Genomic DNA, 22,131 nt, shown 5'->3' on the forward strand with positions numbered 1-22,131 from the left:
CTCTGTCCAAGAAAGAACAAACACCAGAGCAGGCTCTACAGCCACATTTATTTGACCCACCAGACCTTCGCCCTTAAAAAGCTCTCCAGCCCCAACCCTGTTTCCCAGGGAAGGCTTGGAGTCTGCCTCAGTGGGTCAGGCTTCCTGGGACACTGACTCCTCCTGCTGCTGGTCTCTATGGAGACTTGGGAAAGGCTGCTCATACCAGGCTGGGGTGGGATCTCTCGGTCACCCTGTGAGCAGCCCCCCATTTGAGGGAGGGGCTGGCCTCAGACACCTCACGTCTCTCAGCGGGAAGCCACGATCCCTCTGCTAGGCCTCTGTCACTCTCCTCCCCTGCTGGAGGACGGCTGTGCCCTCACTGCCCACAGGACAGCGCACAGGACAGGGAGGCTCCCTGATGCTGCTCCTCCTCCGCTTCAGGCCAGCAGGCGGCTGTACTCTGCCAGGGCTGAGGACTTCTTCACCCCATCCCAGATTCGGGCAGCATAGTGGAACCTGTGTGGGGGGAGGGGCTGCAGTCAGGGTGGGGAAGCAAGGCCCAGGTAAGGCAGCTTACAAGTGAGCCTCCCAGAGCCTCCAACAATGGTGCCAGCCCCACGGAGTGGCCCTGTTTCTAGGCCCTCTGGGGAGGCCGAGGGCTGGACGTGGATGAAGGTCTGCGTCTCCCCTCAGTGTTGGGCTCTGTGGTAATGGTGTCTCTACTCCCCTCCAGCACCTATTCAACAGCAGCTACACAGCCCACGTCCTGCCGTCCCCTCAGGCCCCGGGTCAGCTGACAGCAGGACTGAGTCCTGCCCTAGGCCTTGGTGAGTGGGTTCCCTGGCTGACTGCAGAGTTAAGCTGGCCGGCACCTGCCTCGCCACTCTCAGATGCAGCTCCTTCCAAAGGCCAGGCAGGCCGAGGGCCTCTGTGGGCTGCACCCAGGAGCCCTGTGCAGGCGGAGCTCTGAGTAGGGTCAGGAGAGTGCCAGCAGACAGGCAGGCGGCACGGGGGACACAGGGAGCCAAGCACAGCATCTGTGAGGTTGGGCGCTCACGACCTTGAGGGAATCTCCAAGCTTAACCAGGCTCACTGACCCTTCTCCTGGCTACTGGGTGGATTCCTACCAGTGTGTGACATTTCCTTTGAGCCTAAGATTCTGTTTTTGAGACAGGGTCTCACTTTGGATACCATGCTGGTCTGGAACTACTATGTAGCTTAAATTGGCCTTGAATTCATAATGATCCCCCTGCCTCAGTCTCTTGAGTGCTGACATGAACTACCATGCCCTAAATTTCTTCCAGAGAAACCCCGTATGAAGCCTGAGAGGCCCGTGGGTTAGCCACGCACAGCCGCGCCTGCTGGCCTGGCAGAAGAGATGCAGATTACAAGGCCAGGAGAGCTGGGGCTTCCTGAGGCTCCCCCACCACAGCGCCCTCCTCAAATGCACCGCACTCCAAAGAACCCTTACCAGTTCTTCTCAGTGAGGATTGTGTGCGACAGCTGCGGCCGAGCCATGGACATCACCTGGCTGCGGAGCTTGCTGACCAAGGACTGGAAGCTGGGGTGACCTCGGTACCCAGGCAGCAGGGAGAAGAGGGGGCTGGAGCCAGGCCCTGGAACAGGTGGGTGGGCACTTCAGAGCTCTGCTTCAGACCGGCTCTTCTCAAACCTTTCTAGAGCTCAAACACGGGGCCCGAGAAAGGCCTCAGCCCGGGGCCGGTTGTCTTCCCAGGGCCCAAATGTGCCCAAGGGCAATTCTACCTGCTCGAGGTGGGTTCTCGTTCTCAGCTTCACTGTCCATGAAGGGCACCAGGAACAGGTTGACCTCAGCGTCCAGGAAGTCGGGCGGCAGCCCCGGGAAGACGTTGCATTGTAGCATGGACAGCGTCCCTGGGAAGCAGACACTTCAGCTGAAGCCTGAGCTGTGGGCTGGGCAGGGGACTGGCGGCCAGGAAGGCTCTTGGGGGATCTGTGCCCCGGAGCGGCCTACGGTCTATGAGGAGCCCGGATGCTCACCCTTGTAGCGCAGGTGGGAGTGAGCCATGAGCTGGTCAATCATCAGGTGCATCTGACGCAACTTCCGTGGACAGAAGTCCTCCCTGCGCGCCTTGTTCTGCAGGAAGACTGGGAGGAGGGTAGAGCGGTGAGGCAGACAGCGCCTGCCTCACCAGGGCCCACCTCAGTGTCTGTGGGCAGGGCAGTGCTGGGGACCCAGACACAAGCCAGGCCTGAGTCCTTCCTCATGGGATTCCCTAGCCTGACGGGAAGACAAAGACAGCCAGGTGATCAAGACCATTACAGGAGACTCAAAGGACATAGTGCAACCCGAGGTTAGAAAGACCAGAGCAACTGTGTGTGTGTATGCGCGTGAGTGTGCATGTGTGTGAGCGTGTGAGTGCACGCGTGTGTGAGTGTGCATGTGTGTGTGAGCATGTGTGTGACTGTATGTGTGTGTGCATGCGCGTGTGTGTGCGCATGTGAGTGTGAGCATGTGTGTGAGCGTGAGTGTGCATGTGTGCACACACACTCGCAGGAGCACAATCCTCGAAGAGGAGCATTAGGGAGGACAGAGCATGCAGAGAGCAGGCAGGACACAGGCCTGGAGGGCGAGCAGGTCAAGGGGCACACACATCAACCCAGGGCTTGTTTCTGCAGCCCTGGGATGCCAAGGACACAGAAACAGTGTGGGTGAGAGAGGAAGCCCCAGTTAACCCTTTCTGTGTCCTCTCGCAGTATCGGAGCGCTGGCCGCAGGGCGGCTCTCACCGAGGTGGGGGTAGTACTCGGTGCCCTCATCCGAGCCTGCTGAGCTGCTGGACTCATGGCTGGGGGACGGGGTGGACGGCTTCACCATCTCTGCCGTTTGCAGGAACCTGCAGGTATGGAGCGGAAGGTCACTCATGTCCACACGACTGACCCCCCTTCCCCCTCCCCAGGGAGGATTCCCCTTGAGAGCTACAGCCCTGCACAGGACAGCAGCCCATGGTCACCTGTACCAACTACGCACGTGTGTGTGTGTGTGTGTGTGTGTGTAGGTGAGGTTTTTATCAGCATGTGTCTGTAGTTCCGGCCACTTGGCGTCTGAAGCCCGTATGCTTTATGCAGAAACCAGCCCCTCACCCCAACAAAAAGACAAACTCCTACGAAGCGTAAGACCAACCAACAACCCCAAAACCACTTTCTGGACCAGTTTTCGGTTCGCAGAGGGGAGCAGCGGGCCAGGCCCTCGGTGAGCAACCAGCCTCCTCAGAAGCAGCACCTAGCAGGCTGATGCGCCATCTCCCCTGCCACCCAGTCCTCCCTGCACCTCCTGCCCTGATCACCTCGGTGCAGACACTCTATAGTCTGAAGAAATGCATGTGGCCAAGAGTCTCCAGCATAGCGGGGTGCAGTGGGGTGACTGTGTGGGGTCCCTGCGCTGTGCTGGTTCACCCCAGTCCCTCCCTGCCCCGCCCCGCCCCCGGGCTCTGCCTCCTCCAGGCCACGTGGCTGGAACCGCACACTGCAGTCTTCCCACACTGGCTTCTGAACAATATGCATTTAAGGTTCGTCCATTCCTTTCAAGGCTTGACAGCTCCATCTTCTCAGTGCTGCATAACTCCATTGTCTGGAGGGACCCACTTCATTCATTCAGTCTCTCACAGGCCTGCTGCTGGCTTTCGAGCGGCCATTACGAACAAAGGTGCTATAGATACTGTGTCTTTATGTGGATGTATTTTCACTCTGTGCTATTTTCCAAGTGTGTAACAGTAAATAAAACAAACCTGCGATCTAATGGGAAAACGAGACTGCTAAGTACTTGGGTGTTCTCCTCGCCCACAGTTGCGTGGTCCCACCTGCAGACGTGGTCCCCACAGAACACAACCTCACAGCAGCCGCCTGCTCTGTGCTCTGCACCTGCGCGCCCAGCGCTTGGCATGGGGGCCTCTAGCTTACGTATGATGAGCGAGCCAGGATGCTCCAGAATCGTGCCACTCAGATATGGCCACGACCCTGGCAAGACTCCTTCTGTTGTTGGGGACACCCACTACCCTGCCCATCTCTAGCAGCAGATATCCGGAGCAACTCATTACGAGTACGGGGCTTTGACCCAGTCCTTCTGGGAACTGCTACTACAAACTGTTTAGGATGATGAGTAACACAAGGTAAGGGCCAGGTGACACACTCACGGCCATGCCAGATTCTGATCCAATTATAATAAAGTGCTTTCAATTTACTCAAGTAGAAATGGCTAGAGTAGTTAAGGTTTAATGGTTCAGATATGCTTTACATAGATAAGTCTTCAAAAGCATCAGAAATCCACCGAATGTGACATTTACTGTTACTTCATAATTAAGGATCACTTGACCATGAGCCATGCCTGCTCCTGACAGTCCCCTTCACCGTTCAAACAGGATAGTGAGCACCGTCACCTCCAGGCAAAGCAGCCACTGGTCAACGGGCAGTGGTGGCGCATACCTTTAATCCCAGTACTTGGGAGGCAGAGGCAGGCGATTTCTGAGTTCGAGATCAGCCTGGTCTACAGAGTGAGCTCCAGGACAGCCAAGGCTACACAGAGAAACCCTGTCTCGAAAAAAAACAAAACAAAAAAAAAAAAACAAAACAAAAAAAAAACCAAAAAAAAAAACCCAAAAAAACCAAAAAAGAAACCCAAAAACAAAAAAAAGGTAGCCACCGGGTAGAACTTGCCTGTATCATCTGCAGACAAAATACTGTCCAAAGAGGACAAACAGATGTGGGATAGCCGGCTACTAATCTCTGCCAAGACCAGGTAAGCTGGTCCTTCACATTCCTGCTCCATTGCTGGGTCTGCCACATGGCCCTGGGCTAACAGACTGAAGACAGATGCTCCAATGTTACAAAAAATTAGGGGACTGTCCAGGTAGTCAGCTGTCTCTACAATTAAGTTTTCGAAGCTATGTTTTGTGCTTCTTATATTTTCAGGTAATAGTTAATTCATTCTTGGATTTCTGATGGGCTTGAAGGATAGTTACAGTCTCATAATCAAACTTCAGTTTTTTAGCATTGAGAGATGTGATATAGACTTGAAAGGGTGGTTTTCAGATGGTAATGCAAATCAGAGCATAATTCAGGTATAGAATTATAAACTCTTTAAGTTAGGATAGACAGTAGAGTGCTTTACCTAAATTAGCAATTATGATAGACTGGGTGTTAAGGGTATATTATATTTTACCATTTACTAATTGTAAGGATTGTGCTCAATTTAAATCTGACTGAAAAGAGCCTTTTAATTTGACAAAATGGAGGGGGAATGTGGGTTGCCCTGAAACTGTTTGTATTTTGATGTTAATTCTGCTTCCTCAAGAGGGGTTGCCCCCTCCACACACACTCATGTGATCTCGCTGAGCCTTCTCCCCATTCTGAATGGTCAAACAGAGGCTGGAGCTGACGACTGGGCAGTGGAAGGGAAAGGCGGGACTGCGGGAGGAAGATGGAGCACAGTCACATGGCCTGGAGAAGCCACAAGTAACAGGGGCCTCACAGCTGGGGAGTGACTCAGTATAGCGACACAATTTATACACATAATAACTGGTTGTGTGTTTTATGCAGGTTTATGGGGTAAGAAGTTCCCGCACCACACATGCCTGCTGCAGACGCAGACGCGGCTGCAGGCATACAAAGCTCCAATGCTGCAGAGCCTGGCTCCGTGCACTCTGCACAGCCTGTGTCAGACTCTGCGTGTTGTACTGGGACCCCACCAGACCTGTGGTGTCCCTGCAGAGTGGCAAGGTGCCATGGTGGGGGCTGGGAAGGAGAGGGAAGGCCTGAGGTCGGCCTAGCATCAGAGAGGATCTGCAAAGTGCTTCTATCCAGGGACAAGGAGCAGAGGAGCAGCACCCTGCAGCTGAGCTGCCCAGCTCGCCAGATGCCCGGGTAGGGGTCCTTCCTGCTGGCGTGGTGCCCCTACTCCAAGTGGTCTGGGAAGTGGCTGTGCGCTTTGTAGAGGTGTTACACAGGCCTTTCCTCTACCTAAAACCGCCATTGTCATGACTTCAGCTGTGCCCACTGGCGAAAGACCTCCATGGCTTGGCTCGCTGAGCACTGACCTCCCTCATAGGAGGGGTGGGGCCATGAGGCCTTGCCTGCATGCCCAGCCTCTCCTCCTAAGCTCTCTGCAGTTCTGCCCTATTGCGTCTGTGTGAGGGATGGAGGACAGGACTGCGATGGAGGCTGGGAGGGACCAGGGAGGACGCTCCACCGCACAGCCACGGGCCTGCAGCCACCCCTGCCACGGCCATTGCCTTGTTGCTCACCAAGGAGAAGGCAGTGGAGGACGCTGGTGGGATGATCTACAGTAACAATCAGTCAGCAGTGACCCTCAGGCTGCTGAGTGGGATGGCGAGACCCTGGCCTGAGGCTCGCGGCTGCACCCCTGCCTCAGCAACTCACCTGTACAGACTGAGGTCCGTGAACCAGTCCTGCACGACGATCACCACGTGGCAGACCGTGAAGAGGAAGGCGGCTATCTGCAAGGACTGTGGGAGCAGAGGGACACGGCTGCAGGGACAGCAGGGAAGGGCTCGGGCACACTGAGCCTCTTTCTGTGTGTAGCACTGTGGCCTGTCTCCTCACAGGCCAGCCCTAAATGTGGCCGGGTAGGAAGCGGCCGGCTTTACCCAGAGGGGCACCGGCCGGAGTGCGAGGAAGCGACTGCTGAGGCCAGGTCTGACCCTCGGCCAGAGCTGCCCTTTCCCCAGTGCCCGGCCTTTGGCAGCTCGCTGCGGCCTCACCTGCATTTCCACATAGGTATGAGGGAGGCTATACTCTGGAGGCAGCTTGCGGTCATTGTTGATGAGGTGGTCCAGGATGGATGGGCTGAGGATGGGCTGCAAGAAATGAACGGTGGAGGGGGTTATCATGAGGTAAATTCTGGAAGTGTAGGCAGCTTTGGCAGCAGCCCGCAGGCCGCTTCCAGGTAGTACAGGGCTGGCAGCAAGAGAAGCTAACCACTACACTCCAAAGCAGACTCATCCGCCCAGGTCTCGCTGTGCTCAAGTGCCTGGTGCCCAAAGGTAAATTCACTCAGCTTGACTGAGCCCCACCCCCTTAGAGACTCTCTGTTGTTGCCTGTTTCATGTGTTTCCAGAGCTTTGCTGAAATAATTACTTAGATCAAAAAGTGATTAGTGTGAAACTTGGTGCGGATTTACAAATTACATCAGTGCGTGTTAGAGAGCGTTCCTTAAAGTCACGATCAACTTGTAAACTCAGTCTGACAGCCTCACCGGCTCTCAGCATGCGCGAGCTGTTCTGGAAGGCGCTGTCAGCCTGGCCCTATTTCCCGGAATTTTCCCCTCTCCTCTGACTCAGCCCCGCTTGTGTGCAGGCCCCTGCATCCCCTGCATCCCCTGCATCAAGCCCCCCTCAGACGGCAGATTTCCGCTCAGTGTCATCAGAGCCCTGCTCCGCCAAGAGGGAATACCAACAATAGTCCAGGCCCAGAGCCCAAAATGCGTGGGGTTGGGGAGAGCAGCCACAGCAGCCAGTCACACACAGTGGAGGTGACGTGGACAGCGGTGGCACAGGAGGCTGGCAATGCCCACGAAGCATGACCCACAGGAGTCTGGAAGGGAGGCATGGGCAGGCGAACAGTCAACGGACCCCAATACTGCAGCCAAGAGCATCTACCTCATGTTTACTCTACTGCTAAGACTTTACTCTCTGAACCGTGGGGACCTCCCTGGCAGGCAGGGAGGCAGGGAGACAGAGAGACAGGCAGGGAGGCAGGGAGAGAGGGAGGCAGGGAGGCAGGGAGGGAGGGAGGGAGGGAGGGAGGGAGGGAGGGAGGGAGGGAGGGAGACAGGGAGGGAGAGAGGGAGACAGGGAGGGAGGGAGGGAGAGAGGGAGGGAGACAGGGAGGGAGAGAGGGAGACAGGGAGGGATAGAGGGAGGGAGGGAGACAGGCAGGGAGGGAGGGTAACTCCCCTTTTCTGAAACTCAGGAAAAAGACCTGGCCAAGGCTTCACGGCTCAAAGCAGTGTCTCAAGTGGAGAGACAAGGCTGAGATGGAGCAAGGCCCTGCTGACTCCCGCAGGGCCGGATGCCAGCTGAGGCACTGGAGGAGCAGGAGCTGAGGAAAGTTGCCGGAATTTCCATGGCAGGTCAGTCCCAACCGCACAGACAAGCCTCAGAAAGAACCTCTTCCCAGAGGCTGGCCACGCACGCACGGTGCCTGGACTTCTCTACTGACTCTCAGAGCTCCCACCAGGTAGAGGCCGCACCCCACTGTCAGGTAAGAACAGGCCTGGAGACAGAGCTCAACTTCAGGTCACAGAGCTGCAAAGGGTGAAATTCAGCATCGGGGCCCACACAGGCCCCAGGCCAGCCCTGAAGGCACACTGTCAGACGCCATGTTACACTGTGACAGGGGGCGGTGAAGGGCAGGGAGAGGGGCTGGGCCGGCACCTGCGTGTCCAGGAAGACAATCCGCTCTTGGGTAATGAAGAAGTCAATGCCACTCGTCTGGTTGCCCCCTCGCTCCTTCATCTCCGCGCTCTGCGCCCGGAAGACATACGCCCTGTGGGGAGGAAGCGAGGCCTGCGTGAGCCCAGGGGATACCTGAGGAGCGGGCACTGGGGCTGAGATTCTCTGCCAGCCCAGGCCTTCCATCTCTACCATCTGTGGCCATGGTTGGGGGTGAGCACATGTTTGTTATCACGCAACCTCATTCCGATCCACGGGTCCATCTAGCCCTGTTGAGGGCGTCAGGGCTAGCCTCGGCACTGCAGATCTCAACTCTGTCTCCTGGCCCTTGCGCTCCCCCACCGTTTGCTATTTGTAAACTGGAGATGATGAGGGCGGGGAGTTGTGGTGTGCATCTCTGACCCCAGTACCAGGGGGTCAAGGCAAACTGGTTTCTCCAAGTCCTAGGCTAGCCGGCTACACAGTGAGACTATGTTGTAAAAAATAATAAAAACAGCCAGGCATGTATCTCTATGAGGCCAGCCTGGTCTACACAGCAAGTTCCTGGATAGCCAGGGCTACCCATGAAGACCTTATCACATTTTTTTTTTAAATGGAAGCAATGATACGACCCAACCAAGACTGTCCGACTTCTAGTACTGTGACACAAATGTCGGCATCTGCAAAGCTCACACTCGAGACTGTGCCCTTAGGCTAGAGAGCTGGGTCAGCGGTTAAGAGGGTGCACTGCTCTTCTAGAGGACCCGGGTTTTATTCCCAGCACCCACGTGAGGAGGCTCACAGCCAACCTCACCTCCTGACCTTCTTAGGCCTCATGGGCACCTACACACGTGTAAATAAAGATAACATTTCAAAACAGAGAATTACATACTTCATCTACAAGACTGAAAAGTGTTTCAAGTTATTTAACAGCCTTGTATGGGCCTGTGTCCACAGCCATCCTGGGTTACATGTGGCTGGCAGGCTGAAGGTCAGACCCAGTCGACCGCCCCAAAGCCTAAGGCAGCTGTGAGGCTGACATCCATGACAGCCCTAGCCCATCAGAGGCCTGCAGGCTGTCAATCACCAGGCACCCTCTGTGTACAGCAGGGCAGTGCCTCCACCCTGCTTCCCGTTAGCTGGTCTCCTCACGGCAGCCTTTGCGGCTATCAGCCTGAAGTCAGGATGACAGCACCTGCCTTGGCAGGAGGTGGCGGGAGTGGGGTGGGGGCTCTCCCCTACATCCTGTGCTGAGATGCCTGCGAGGAGCAGCCGTCCTCCCACTCAGCACACACTACAGAACCCACCTGCCACTGCTGCCACTGGTCGGACACCAGGACAGAGCATCCAAGGAGACCAGGCCGCTGCCTCCCAAGATGTCTTCCCACCTAGCTGGGGGCCGTTCCCAGCTTGTTTCTGTCTAGCTCACTAATCACAGGCGCTCTGGAACCATGGGACAGGAAGCACGGCAGTGGGGTGAGGATCTGCCGTGAGAAGGGCCACAGCGGTGCTGGGGGCACAAAGTGGAGGGGTCGGGAAGGACATGCGCATGAGAGGACAGAGCATGCGCACCAGGCCTGTTGCAGGTTGTAGCAAAGGGCAGCACAAGGGGCAAAACGGGTGAGAGGCAAGACCAGGCCAGGCTGAGACAGGAGAAAACCAAAAGGAAAAAAAAAGAAAAGAAAAACTTGACAGCGAGGCCCTATATAGGGAGACCCTGTCTTTTTTTTTTTTAGATTTATGTATTATCATGTGTAAGTACACTGTAGCTGTCTGCAGACACTCCAGAAGAGGGCGTCAGATCTCTTTATGGATGGTTGTGAGCCACCATGAGGTTGCTGGGATTTGAACTCAGGACCTCCAGAAGAGCAGTCAGTGCTCCTAACTGCTGAGCCATCTCTCCAGCCCAGGAGACCCCTGTCTTAAAGCAACAAAACACAACCCCTACCCCTAAACAAAATCCAACAACAATAAAACTGTGTGGCTCAGAGCACTCATCTGTGCGCTAAGGCACCTTCTGTGGAAGGTCTAGCCCTGCTTCCGGAGGCAGCTTGGCCCTTACTGTGTCTGGCGTTGAGAGCTTTCCTGTGCTGGCTAGTTTTATGTCACACTGACACAAGCTAAAGTCATCTGTGTGGAGGGACCTTCACTTGTGACACTGCCTCTATAAGATCGGGCTGAAAACAGCACAGGTATTTTAATAGTGACTGATGGGGAAGGCCTAGTTCACTGTGGGTGGGCCCACCGTGGGGTTCATGGTCCTGGGTTCTATAAAAAAGCAGGCTGAGTGTGGGACTGTGAAAGGCAGTCTGGTCCTCAGGTGACCCCGCAAGGAAGGGTAGGTGTTTTGTCATGCTCCTGGACACCAGGCCTGACACCAGGCCGCAGCTCTCCATAGGTCTGTGGCCATCAGTCACACAAGGACAGTGCCCCAAGCCTTTCCACAGGTAGGGGGCATGACCAAAAATCATATAGCCTCAACACAGAGCTCCATTTTAAAGAGGTACCTAAAGGCCCGAAGGGTTTAGCCAATAATCTCCCCTTCCCAGACACTCCTCCCTGCAAAAGGTATTTAAGCTCAGGCCCGCCCTGAGAAGTGCGATATGGTTTTACACATCACAGTGCTCCACCATGACAATAAATGCTTTAAAACCCTGGACTGCCTCTTCTCCTCAGGACTGCTGTGGGGAGCAGCGGAGCAGGCCTTTGCCTGAAGAGCATCCAGTCTCCCGCAGGCCTCTCAGCGCTCCCAGCCACGGCTTCCACCAAGCCAAGCTGCCCTCCGGACAAGCCCAGGGCTCTGTCGGGCTGTGGGCCCAGCTGGAGCTCCCCCTCGCTCCTTCAGCCCTGGACTAGGTCCAGCCCGCGGGCCACCACTCAGCTCTTCCATGGCATCCAGCGGTGCCTGGGGTGCCCAAGGGTCTGAGAACCAGACGGCCCCCGCCTCTCTGCGGGCCTGGGGACCCCTGAGCCGGTTCCAGCAGTCCCTGGGGACCTCAGACTGCGCTCCCCACCCTGGGAGCCCCATGCCGGCCTTGGAGTGGGCGGATACAGGGCCACCTTTAACCCACAGCTGTGGAAGCCCCAAGGAGCAAGCCAGTAGCCAGCACCACTCCATGGCGTCTCGACAGCTCCTGCTCTAGGTTCCTGCCCTGGCTTCCCTCAATGATTCACCGATATGGAGACCAAATAAACCCTCTCCTCCCAACTTGATTTGGTTATGGTGTTTTATCACAGCAATAGAAACCCTGGAGTTCCCGGGCTCAGCGTGAGAGGAGACCTTGAGGAGCTCGAGGAGAGACAGAGGGAGGTAGGAGAGAGGATGCGAGCCATGGGGTAGGAGTCAAGGAAGCACGGCCGTGAGCGCTGGCCAGGGGGAGGTGAGGGCAGCCCATAGCAAACATGGTGAGTGATAACTTACCCGGGGTTATTGGTAGGAGATTGATTTTAATAGCAGAGAGGGGAGATATCCGCCTAGCTTTAGTGCCGATAAAGGCTTATTGTAAATAATAAAAATGTGTGTTTTTTATCTGGGAACTGAATGATCAAAGGAAGGTCAGAAGCCCCTAACTGAGATTAAATATTTTCTCTCAACTACACTAAGCCCTCAACGGGTCAGCTGCGGCTGAAGACTTAGCTGTGATTAACAAGAGACCAGCACCACTGAAGTGAAACCTTTGCTTTACTGGGACAGTTGATGCTGGTTGCTGGAGCTGAGAAATTAGCCAGGATTAAGAAGAAACCAGAATCCCTGAGGTGAAATCTTCTGGGAAACCCTTCCTAAGAACCAGCACACACATGTGTGTTCCAGAGGTAGCCAAGGTTGTACCTTGTACCGGAGCCAAACTTGGTAATGCAAGAATCACCCAGGGGGTACTGGTCTTGAGGGAGACAGCTGAGGGTTAGCACTGCGAGAGGCCAGGAGGTGCCGCTGGTGAAGGTGTGGCCTCAGTGGCAGCTGAAGGCCCAGGACTGAAGGGGTCATGAAAAGAAGCTGAGGCTTGGTGCCATGAGGAGAGCCTGTGAGAGGCTCTTGGAGAAAGTGCAGCCCCACTGTGACACAGGCCTCAGCGAATACCACGGGATGGCCACCAAGAACAGCAGTGGAGTGAGTTCACGCTGTGTGTGCTGCAGAGGTTACTCGGGCCTCTGGAGGAGCCCAGAGGATCTTGAATGAATCGCAGACATTGGACACTGCATTATTCTCCCGCTGGTTTCTATCTGATTGTGACTACACCGGTTCTTCCCTCTTGAAATACAAAAGTATTTAACTTAATTTTGGTTTTTACAGGAGCCCACAGTTGAGATTCTGACCTTTTAAGAGATTTTGGATTTTTTTTTTAAAAGAGATATGGATATTTTAAAGGGACTTAACTTTTAATGTGTTTGAATTTGTAAAGACGGTGGGACTTTAAAGTGAATTATGTCTTTAATGTGATCTTGGGGATCAATGAGAAAGGAGAGTTGTGGTTTAACAGTGATGCTGCTGTCAAGTTGACAGGGGTCATTGTGACGGCTAGTTTTACGTCAACCTGACACGTGCTAAAGTCATCATCTGAGAGGAACCTCAGTTAAGAAAACGCCTCCCAACGAGCAGGCTGCAGGCATGCCACAGGGCGACGCTGCCCCACCTTCCTAATGCTCTGGCTGTAATACAGCTCTTCGCATTGCGGTGATCCCTACCATAAAATTACTTTTATTGCTATTTCATAACTGCCATTTTGCTACTGTTATGAATCAGTGAAAAAGGTCGTTCAACCCCTGAAACAGTTGAGACCCACAGGAGAACGGCTGCTGTAAGGAATTTTCATAATCAGTGACTGATGTGGGCGGGGCCGCCCCTGGGCTGGTAGCCCTGGGTTCTGTAAGAAAGCAGGCTGAGCAGGCCCGGGAACTAAGCCAGGGAGCAGCACCCTCCAGAGAGTCTGTGATTCGGCTCCTGCCTCCAGGTTCTAGCAGAGACCCTCAGACACTTCCCACTCCAGCCCATATTCTGAGTCTTTCTTTGGTCTTTTCCAGCTCCTCCAGTTCCCCTTCCTACCCTCCCGGCTCCTGCTCAGTTGTGTAGGGGAGAGAGGGGAGTCCAGAGAGAGGCACCGAGCTGAGTTGACCTTTAGGAGATGGACCTGTGTGTGACCATGTGTGCATGACAGGGAGAGATCGGGGCATATGTGACTCAGGCTGTGTGCCAGGTCACTCTGCGGGTAGGGGTGTAGGGCTTAGTTAATGTGTGACGACACATGACAGGGGTCACTTGGCCCTCTTGTATCTGGAGAGCTTGTCTGGAGGAGGGCCAGGCTTCCCTGTCTGTGCCCAGGGCAGGACGCAGCCCTCAGGTCCTCCTTCCTAACCTCTCCTCCAACGCTACCGTGCATCTCCATCATGTCTGACCTGATCTCTAACCCTTCCCCGCACACAGAAACACAGGGGGAGCGGGCCAGTGCACAATCTGTCCCCAGATCGCTCTCCCTACCCCGTCCGTCCCCCAGGTCACCAGGCGCCCGTAACTCGGGCTCTGTGCCAGCTGCTTCATGCTTTAGAACTCTCCTTGAGGGGCTGGAGGGACGGCTCAGGAGTGGAGAGCCCTGGCTGCTGCTCCAGAGGCCCCAGGCTCAGCCCGGCACCTAAACAGAGGCTCACGCGCATCTGTAATGGCGGTTCCAGATCTGACGCCCTCTCCCGGGCACCAAGCACACCAGCGGTGGGTGGCACAGCAGGCACAACGCCCACGGCATTAGAAGAAGATAAATGGACTCCACTAGCAGAGGCTGCCCGAGGTCAGCCAGAGGAGATCTGGCAGCTCGCCTGCGGCAGCCCCACTTCCCTTAGTGACTTTACTCCCCTTCCTGGCTGGGAGCCAGACTCGGCTAGCCCACACTCTTCCTATCTCTGAAGGTGAGGCCAGGAAGGGGCAGCCACTTGGAACCCCTCCCCGCAGGTGGTCACCTCCCCTGCCCCCCCCCGGCCCCCTCCAGCCCTGCCCGATGCCCCTCACCTCTGGTCCTCCTCTGGAGTGTTTGCTGACAGCAGTGACATGACCATGGACTTGCCTGTCCCCTGGAGGCCCAAGACACCGACCACTAGCACGTCCGTCTGATCCAGCAGGTACTGGGGAAACGGGGAACATGAGCCTCACAAGCCCGATGGACGGCCAGGCCCTCTAGTGGGCTCACCCGCCCACCTGGGCAGTCCCTCCCTTCCTCGGGACCAAGGGCTGGGCTGTGGCAGGCCCATGTGTAAGGCTCTGGACCCACAGCTGGGAGTCTGGGAGAGCTGGGCGGGAAGTAGAGGAGAGGCCACAGTCGCACGGCCTGATGCACAGGGCCACACCGACCTGCGGGAGGCTAACGCTAAGGTCGGGGCAGGAGCAGCGGCCACAGCGGACCGAGAAGCAGCTACTTCTAGGGAAGAGGGGAGGGCAGGCAGACAGGACTACCCAAGCCAGGCCCCTGGCTGTGTCTGCAGCCTTTCTAAAACGGAGACCTTTGCCTCCGGGCCACCGGCTCTGCTGATCCTTACCACTAGGGGGCGAAGGAGCCACTTCCCAAAGCCAACTGATTTGCTGGCACTTCCCAAGAACCACTAGAGGGACTCAGGAAAAAAAAATTATTTGGCCTGGGGCCAGGGCTTAATGAGCCTCTGTACCTTAAAGCCAAACGACTCAGGACAGGGTGTTCACTGTGGTACCCAGATTGCATGTGACTATTTTACTTCATTGAACTGAAACAAAACTGACAACTCTGTCTTCAACCCCAGGGGTGACAATGTCAAGGCCTTGCTCAGTAGCCCTGTGCACTGGAGGAGGCTGCCACACAAGGTAGTTCAAAGAAGCCACTTTGTCGCTGCAGAAAGGGCCACTGTGGAGCAAGCAGGCAGGGCCAGGTAACACACAGCCCTGGGATGCCCCACCAAAGGCTCGGGCTAAGGGGTGGGAGGGCAGTTCTTCCAGAGTGTGTGCAACTGTGGAAAAGCCCCAGAGCAGAGGCACAGGCATGTGGGCCTAGCAATGTGAGGCTCTAACTAGAGCAAAGGCTGCTGGGAAGGAGCCTCTGGTTGGCACTGTGAAGACAGCATGGGGCTCGACCTAGGAGTGGGGGAGCAGGCCCTGGGGTCAATGCTCACTGCCCCTTCACACTATCAAAAATCATGACCTCCAACTACCAGCCTCTGAGTTAGATGAAAGCCAGGCCTGATTGATGAGACTTCTCTTAAGTCCTGAGGGCTGTCCTGGGGGTGTGGACAGACCCGAGGGACTGGGGAGGCCGTACCTCAATGGCGCTGTCACACCAGTTCATCTGGTCGTCTACCAGTTTGATGCTGTGCTTCATGCGCTCTGGGGGCAGGAGCTTAGCCTGGCCCACCACAGCTGGAAGGAGAGGGCAGGACAGTGAGGGTCTCGGTGAGGCAGAAGCTGGCCCCTGCCCGCCCCGTGGGGTCTACTCACGGTCCATGGCCGTTGGGGCGGCAGTGCCCATGCCCCGGTTCTGAATCTGGTACACGGGCTGTGTGGGTCTCTGCCCCTCCTTCTCTCCTTTGGGCGGTGCGGGGGCCGTGGGGGGCGGCGGGGCAGTACCTTCAGGGGTGGAGGCCCCCGTCCCAGCCACCGGCCCCTTCCCCTCCTCACGGGGCTTCATGAGCACAATGGGTTTCTCCAGTGGGGCTGGGGCTGGCGGTGCGGCTGGTGCTGTGCTAGGTGGCGGCTGCTTTGACTGTGGGGTGAGAAGGTTGCTGGCTACTGGGGAGACCTCCTATCACCCCTCCTCCCACCTCCCTCCTGAGGTCCTCCACGCTCACCCGCTCAGCTGGAGGCTTTGAGAGGATGATGGGAGTTTTCTGCATGACGTTAGTGCTGGGGTCTTCGCTGCCATCCTGAGGAGGGAATGCAGCCGTTACTCCAGACAGCATCCATGATGTCTCCCCTCCCTACCCACGAAGGGGAAACTGCTGAGTCGTTTGGAAAGTCAGTTATGTCAAAGGATGCTTTGCTGGGGGAACAAAGGATGTGAGAGAACATCTTGCTAAGGCAGATGCGGGACACGCTTCCTGAAGCAGACCCAGGTGAAAGGACCGTGACGAAGGCGCACAGCTGTGACCCCAGGCAGTGGAAGACAAGCACTGAGCACTGTTCACTTTGTTCCGCCTTGGCCTCGCTGTTCTTCGCTAACGACAGGCACGGACTGATTGGCCTTACATTGCCTTGTTGAGCTCAACGTGTGGTGAGGCTCGTGCTCGTGGGGATCCTGTGGCAGCTGCCGCTTCTGTGGCCTCCCTCCCCCCAGGCCGGTTGGCCAGCTCGCAGTTCCTTCAGGACTGACCTACAACTGCTGGTTCGTGCCCGGTGTCTGCCTGCCAGGAGGGCTGGACGGAAGCTGCTGAGTCAAATTCGGTGTCTGCTACAGGGCTGAGCTGCTGCGCAAGAACACGGAACGCACCCCCAACCAACTCCCGCTCAACAGGTCCACCTCCCCATTCTGATGACTTTTTTCTGCCTCTGCTGGCTGGTGGGTATGCCTATGTACTGGCTGGTTTTGTGTGTCAACTTGACACAGGCTGGAGTTGTCACAGAGAAGGGAGCTTCAGTTGGGGAAGTGCCTCCATGAGATCCAGTGTGGGCATTTTCTCAATTAGTGATCAAGGTGGGAGGGCCCCTTGTGGGTGGTGCCACCCCTGGGCTGGTGCTCTTGAGGTCTATAAGAGAGCGGGCTGAGCAAGCCAGGGGAAGCAAGCCAGTAAGGAACATCCCTCCATGGCCTCTGCATCAGCTCCTGCTTCCTGCCCTGCTTGAGTTCCAGTTCTTGACTTCCTTTTGTGATGAACTTCAACGTGGAAGGTATAAGCTCAATAAACCCTTTCCTCCTCAGCTTGCTTCTTGGTCATGGTGTTTGTGCAGGAATCGAACCCCTGACTAAGACAGCTACATACACAGTGAGGCTGGGACCCCCATGCAGACCCTGGCTCCCCGGCTCCACACTGACCTCCGTCCACCCCAACAGCTTCCCCGGCTGCACCAGGCCCAGGGGAAGGAGGAGCTCTGCGGCTGAGTAGGAACGCATCCCAGCAAACTGGCAAGCAAAGGAAGACCCAGCCCAAGTAACTGGAACCCACTCCTATCTGTTCAACTGCGGGGGTGGGGCAGGGGCTCCACCCTCAGAGGACTACTATAGGACAGAGGGGAACAGCCTGTGTACTGCCCAGCAGGACAGCTGGCACGTGGCGGACGCCTGGGAGAGCCACTGGGATCCTTGCTGCCCTGATTGCCAAGTCTTGGCCCTGCCCTGCTCTCACAGGCTAATGGACTCCTTCCTAGACTAGACCCCTAGTCTAGAGAGGCAAGGCCCACGCTTCAGGCCTGCTTCTGCCCGAGGGTACTGTGGACCCTCACTGGACCTGCATCTCCTTGACCCGCTAATTCCACTGGCTCGCAGGCTCCCAGACCCCAGGATGACCCAAAGTGCTCTGACAAGGACAGCTCTGAGAGAACGCCTGCAGGATGGAGGCTGAGGGTGATGGGGGGGGGGGGGAGCTGCAGGAAGAGGCTAGGGTCAGATATGGCGTACAAAGCCTGGAGAGGGATCCTGTCTAAGACAAACATAAGATTCCCAGCAGCTTCTTCAGGGATTACAGCTGACAGCTGAGGAAGACCAGGACATTCCCCCAAGAGCTGTGCTTGATACCCCACAAGGTTTCCCACAGTACTTTCGAGGGCCCGGGAAGCCCCAGAGACACAGCAGGGGAACATGACGCTAGGTTCTGCTGGTGGTGACATGCGCCTCTTTAAAATGGGGGCTGATGTCGGTTCTGGTTCAAGCCTCCAGTACAGCTCCTCTCCATCACAGCCCCAGCCCTGCGAGGGCCTGTGGGGTCTGAGCCCACCTCCTCTCGGTTCTCCCTCCTGCTGCAACCTCATGGCCAGCACACGCCTGCTCTGTCTGTCATGTTCTTCAACCGGGCTTTGAAATGGCCTGTCTCTTCACCTCCTCAGCCCCTACTCAGTCACCTCCTCACAGGTCTTCTTTGGCTAAGCCATCGAAACGGCTCCTTCATTCCCTCCCCCGGCCCCTGAGGGCAACTCTGGACACAGACATGGCCACGGCCCCTGCATGGAACCTTGCTCAGCTTGGGGCATGGGCTCAACTCCACTGGAGCCACCGGAACCCTGCACGCCATCTCTGGGGTCACTCACCCGTCTCTCTCTTTCCCAGGGGGCAATGTAGTCTCTTTCCCGACCGCCAGGCCCAGACAGATTCTGGGGGCCACTGGAGCCCGGCTCCTTCCACCGCCGCCGTCGCTCTATCCCATAGAGGCCAGGCTGGCTGTGCCCGGACTCCGACATGGCCGCCTGGAAGGAACAAGGAGATTTCGCTGCAAAGGGAATCCTCCTCCTCCAGGGGGCGCATGACTGCATGAAGGCTCTGCCTTGTAGAAGGAAGCTCTGAGACCAGTGAGACGGCTCTGTGGGTGAGGGAGCTTGCCACCAAGACTGACAACCTAGGTTCACTCCCCAGGACCCACATGGTAGGTGAGAATGGACTGATTCCACATACCAAGCTACCAATGCTTCCGGCCTCCACAGACACCCGCACTCATCACACCCACCCGATCACTCTTAAAAAACAACAAAACCAAAACCCACAAACAGACCAGAGGCTGGAGCAATGGCTCAGCAGTGAGGGAGCGCACAGCGCTCTTCAGAAGGCCCAGGCCTGCTTCCAGCACCCACACTGGACAGCTCACCAGCACCTCTAACTCTGGCTCTAGGGACCCACTGCCCTCTTCTGGCTTCCTTGGGTACTGCGTGCACGTGCATGTGACCACACACACACACACACACACACCAAATAACCCCAAGTGGAGCTGTGTGCTGAGGCAGTGGCTGGCCACCAGTGGCCTCCTATTTATGCCGACTTCCTCCAATCTGGTGAGGTTGAAGGACTCTTACCCATTTATGTGTGGTGACACTGCTGGGGGCTCACTCCCATGCACCCTTTTACCTACCTGGTCCCACTAGGTTCCTGTGGCCCTACCTTCTGCTCCAGCTGGTCAGCCCCCCTCACGTGAACAAACAGGTCCCTCCAGAGTCTAATCGCCATGTTCTGGACTGTCTGACTATGCGACCCACTCTCCACCACGGGTGTTATCGGTTTCCAGGCCCCTGGGGAAAGTGTCTCGGGGTCTTCACAACAGAGCGTGCTCTAAGGACACCCCTGCGCGCCCAGCTGCCACATGACCCTGTGGGCCTGCTTGCTCTGGTTCCAGAGGTGAGGCTGGCAGACTGTGGCCTGCAGACCAAACACAAGGGCTCATTGGAGCCTGGCCCCAAGGTGACAGAGTGGCGATGGCAGCCTTCTGGGAACAGCAGAAGCGGCAGGGGTGGCGACAATGTGACCCCTAGGACCTACAAACCCACTGTCTGGCCCTCACACTGGGTTCCCTCAAAACCCGCTCCACGCCTACCTCAGGCCTCAATGACATCAACAGGCTCCTGTCAAACACTCCAGACCTGACGGAGGCGGCACTTTTGGGGCCGTGTGGGGGCTTGTCTAGCCCCTCTCGGGCCCAAGTGACCTCTCCACAGCCGCAAACTGGACTGACCAAGGGAGGCAAGGGCCTGCTAACAGATTCTTGCTGCAGTGAGTCAGGTCTTAAATGACTGTTTACTGTCTAAGGCCCTCTCCCCACAGACCCGGGACTCCTTCCTCCCTGCAATTAACTGTCTGCTCGCCTGTTATTGTGACGGCCTCCCCAGTGCCCCAGTCTGATTCCCTGCCCCATGGAGAGTCTGTCCTTACTGAAGTGATGGTCACTGTGACCATTTGCCCACTGTTCTGGAGTCAGTCGTTGACTCTGCTTAGTGGGTTTTATGGGGAATGGTGCACTAAGACCCCATCTCCCTGCAGTCTGTGGCCTGTAATGCCGTTTCCAGAGTCCTCCAGAAGAGCTCTCCACAAACTACTAAGCTGGTATAATTGTTTATCATTACAGGGTTCTTACAGTGACCTCACAGAAATGAAGCCTCATCTGCATGCTCTCGGGGTGGGAGCTTCTGGGTTTCTTGCGGGTGTGACACAGGCACACGCATGGCAGCGTGCTAGCACGCACAGAGCCCGATCACATTTGTGGAGGTCAGGCAACAACTTCTGGGAGGCCATTTTCTCTTCCCATCCTGTAGGTCCCGGGCATAGAAATCAATTCTTTGGCCTGGGGATAAAGCCATCCTGCCAGCCCCACTCTGTTTCTCAGGCAGGCTACCTCAGTGGGACCTGGAGCCTCTCTAGTAGGCCAACCGGCTCCACACAGCTGCCTGTCTTGTGCCTCCCCTGCACCGGGATAACAAGATGGTGATGCCAAGCTCCGCTTTTTCTGTGGTTGCTGGGGATCAAACCCGGGTCTTCATGCTTGCAGACAAGCACTTCACAGACTGAGCTGTCTTCCCACCCCTCTCCCACCTCAGATCTGAAGCACCTCTTCTGGGGAATCTTCCAGAACTGACAAGCTGCTTTGCAAAGATTTCCAGGAGACTTCCCCCTCCCCCCAATTCTTAATGGCTTTTCTCTTGAGGTTTGACACATCCTGCAACTTAATAGCCTACAGTTTCCTCCTCCTCCCCTCTCCTTCCCAAACAGGGTCCTGTTCTGTAGCTCAGGCTGGTCTCAAACTCATGGCGACCCTCCTGTTTCTGGCTCCACACTACTGGAATTGCATGTGTAAGCCACCTTGTCCAGTCCTAGTCACCCATTTTCCTAAGTGCTCCCTAGTACTTAAAATGATGTCTGCTTGGCAGCCTTATACGGAGCCTCCAATCCAATTTCCGTGTAAACATTCCTAGGTGTGTCGGCTTCTTTGGGAGTACGTCCGGAAATTTCCTCCGGATACTATTATGAGGATCTGTGAGGATCGTCCCGGGACTACAGGGGCATTGCACAGTGGCTAGAGTCTCCAGTAATTCATCTCTCCAGCGGAACACTTTACAGTGCTATAGTTTCCATTAATTTATTTGTACCTCCAATTAACGGCGCCGCTGATCCGAGACCTTCAAGTTCCTACTCCCATTGGCCAGCCGTTACGGCAGCGCGGGGGCGGGGCTTGAACGCGCCCCACCCCCTCAAGCCCCGCCCCCGTCGGCGCGCACGCCTCTCGCCGGCTCGCGGCGTCTGCCTCCCCCTTACCTGAGGCCGCTGCTGATTAGTTCCTGGGTCGCGGCGCGCGCTCTGAGTGACGGACGGGCGTGCGGTGCGGGCGGGGGAGGTGCTCCACAGCCACCTGCCGTGTAAATGGCGCCGGAAGGTCACAAGGCAGAGCAAGAGAGAGGCAGAGAAAGCGGGTGCCGGCTATTCCGGAACAGGCTTTGGCATCCCGGAAGCGCCCCGAGGAGGAGGAAGAAGGAGGAAGCCACAGTACGCAGCACGAGAAGTCAGGGCCCGCGCGCTGATGGCTCAGCGCATGCGCCGCGGGCTGGGCGCGCAAGCGACCCAAACGTACGAGTTAGACTGAGCATGCGTGGATGGAGGTGGCTGGTTTCAGCACGCATGCGGATTACGGAGGAACGGGGCGGCGGGGCGGGGCGGGGTGGGGGAGTACGTTGCAGCTGAGGTGGCGCGTGCGCACTGTTTCTCTGGGCGGGCCTGATGTTTGGCTAGGTGGACTGCCAAGGTTTCTAGTTCGAATCCCGGGTCTTCTGTAGTGTTGGCAGACCAGGGTAGTGGATGGCAGAAGGGAGGGACTAA

General features: G+C 56.5%; 1 protein-coding gene across 2 annotated transcripts; it reads right to left on the reverse strand.

The window, feature by feature from the left end:
• Nucleotides 1-29: 29 nt before the first annotated feature.
• Nucleotides 30-21,892, reverse strand: Smg9 (SMG9 nonsense mediated mRNA decay factor). Of its 2 annotated transcripts, none has more exons than XM_052169406.1 (14): nucleotides 21,574-21,892; nucleotides 18,591-18,746; nucleotides 16,202-16,276; nucleotides 15,852-16,116; nucleotides 15,676-15,773; nucleotides 14,403-14,515; nucleotides 8,411-8,522; nucleotides 6,737-6,832; nucleotides 6,396-6,481; nucleotides 2,751-2,857; nucleotides 2,002-2,109; nucleotides 1,747-1,875; nucleotides 1,454-1,598; nucleotides 30-498 (listed from the first exon to the last, which is right to left on the reverse strand). In XM_052169406.1, exons 2-14 carry the CDS (start codon nucleotides 18,738-18,740, stop codon nucleotides 420-422), a joined length of 1,563 nt encoding a protein of 520 aa, XP_052025366.1. In that variant the 5' UTR covers nucleotides 18,741-18,746; nucleotides 21,574-21,892; the 3' UTR covers nucleotides 30-419. The 2 variants fall into 2 exon arrangements, with proteins under 2 accessions (XP_052025366.1, XP_052025376.1); XM_052169416.1 differs by lacking the exon at nucleotides 21,574-21,892 and adding an exon at nucleotides 21,408-21,481.
• Nucleotides 21,893-22,131: the final 239 nt, after the last annotated feature.

Source organism: Apodemus sylvaticus, chromosome 1 (genome assembly GCF_947179515.1).
Source record: "Apodemus sylvaticus chromosome 1, mApoSyl1.1, whole genome shotgun sequence".
In the NCBI taxonomy this organism is placed as follows: Eukaryota; Metazoa; Chordata; class Mammalia; order Rodentia; family Muridae; genus Apodemus; species Apodemus sylvaticus.

Excerpts from the sequence above, each read along its gene's own strand:
- Smg9 (XM_052169406.1), bottom strand. The coding sequence starts at position 18,740 with ATGTCGGAGTCCGGGCACAGCCAGCCTGGCCTCTATGGGATAGAGCGA. Across the intron at positions 16,277-18,590 it reads CCTGGGAAAGAGAGAGACGG|GATGGCAGCGAAGACCCCAG; the intron begins GTGAGTGACCCC and ends TTCCCTCCTCAG. Across the intron at positions 15,774-15,851 it reads CGCCCCAACGGCCATGGACC|CTGTGGTGGGCCAGGCTAAG; the intron begins GTGAGTAGACCC and ends CTCTCCTTCCAG.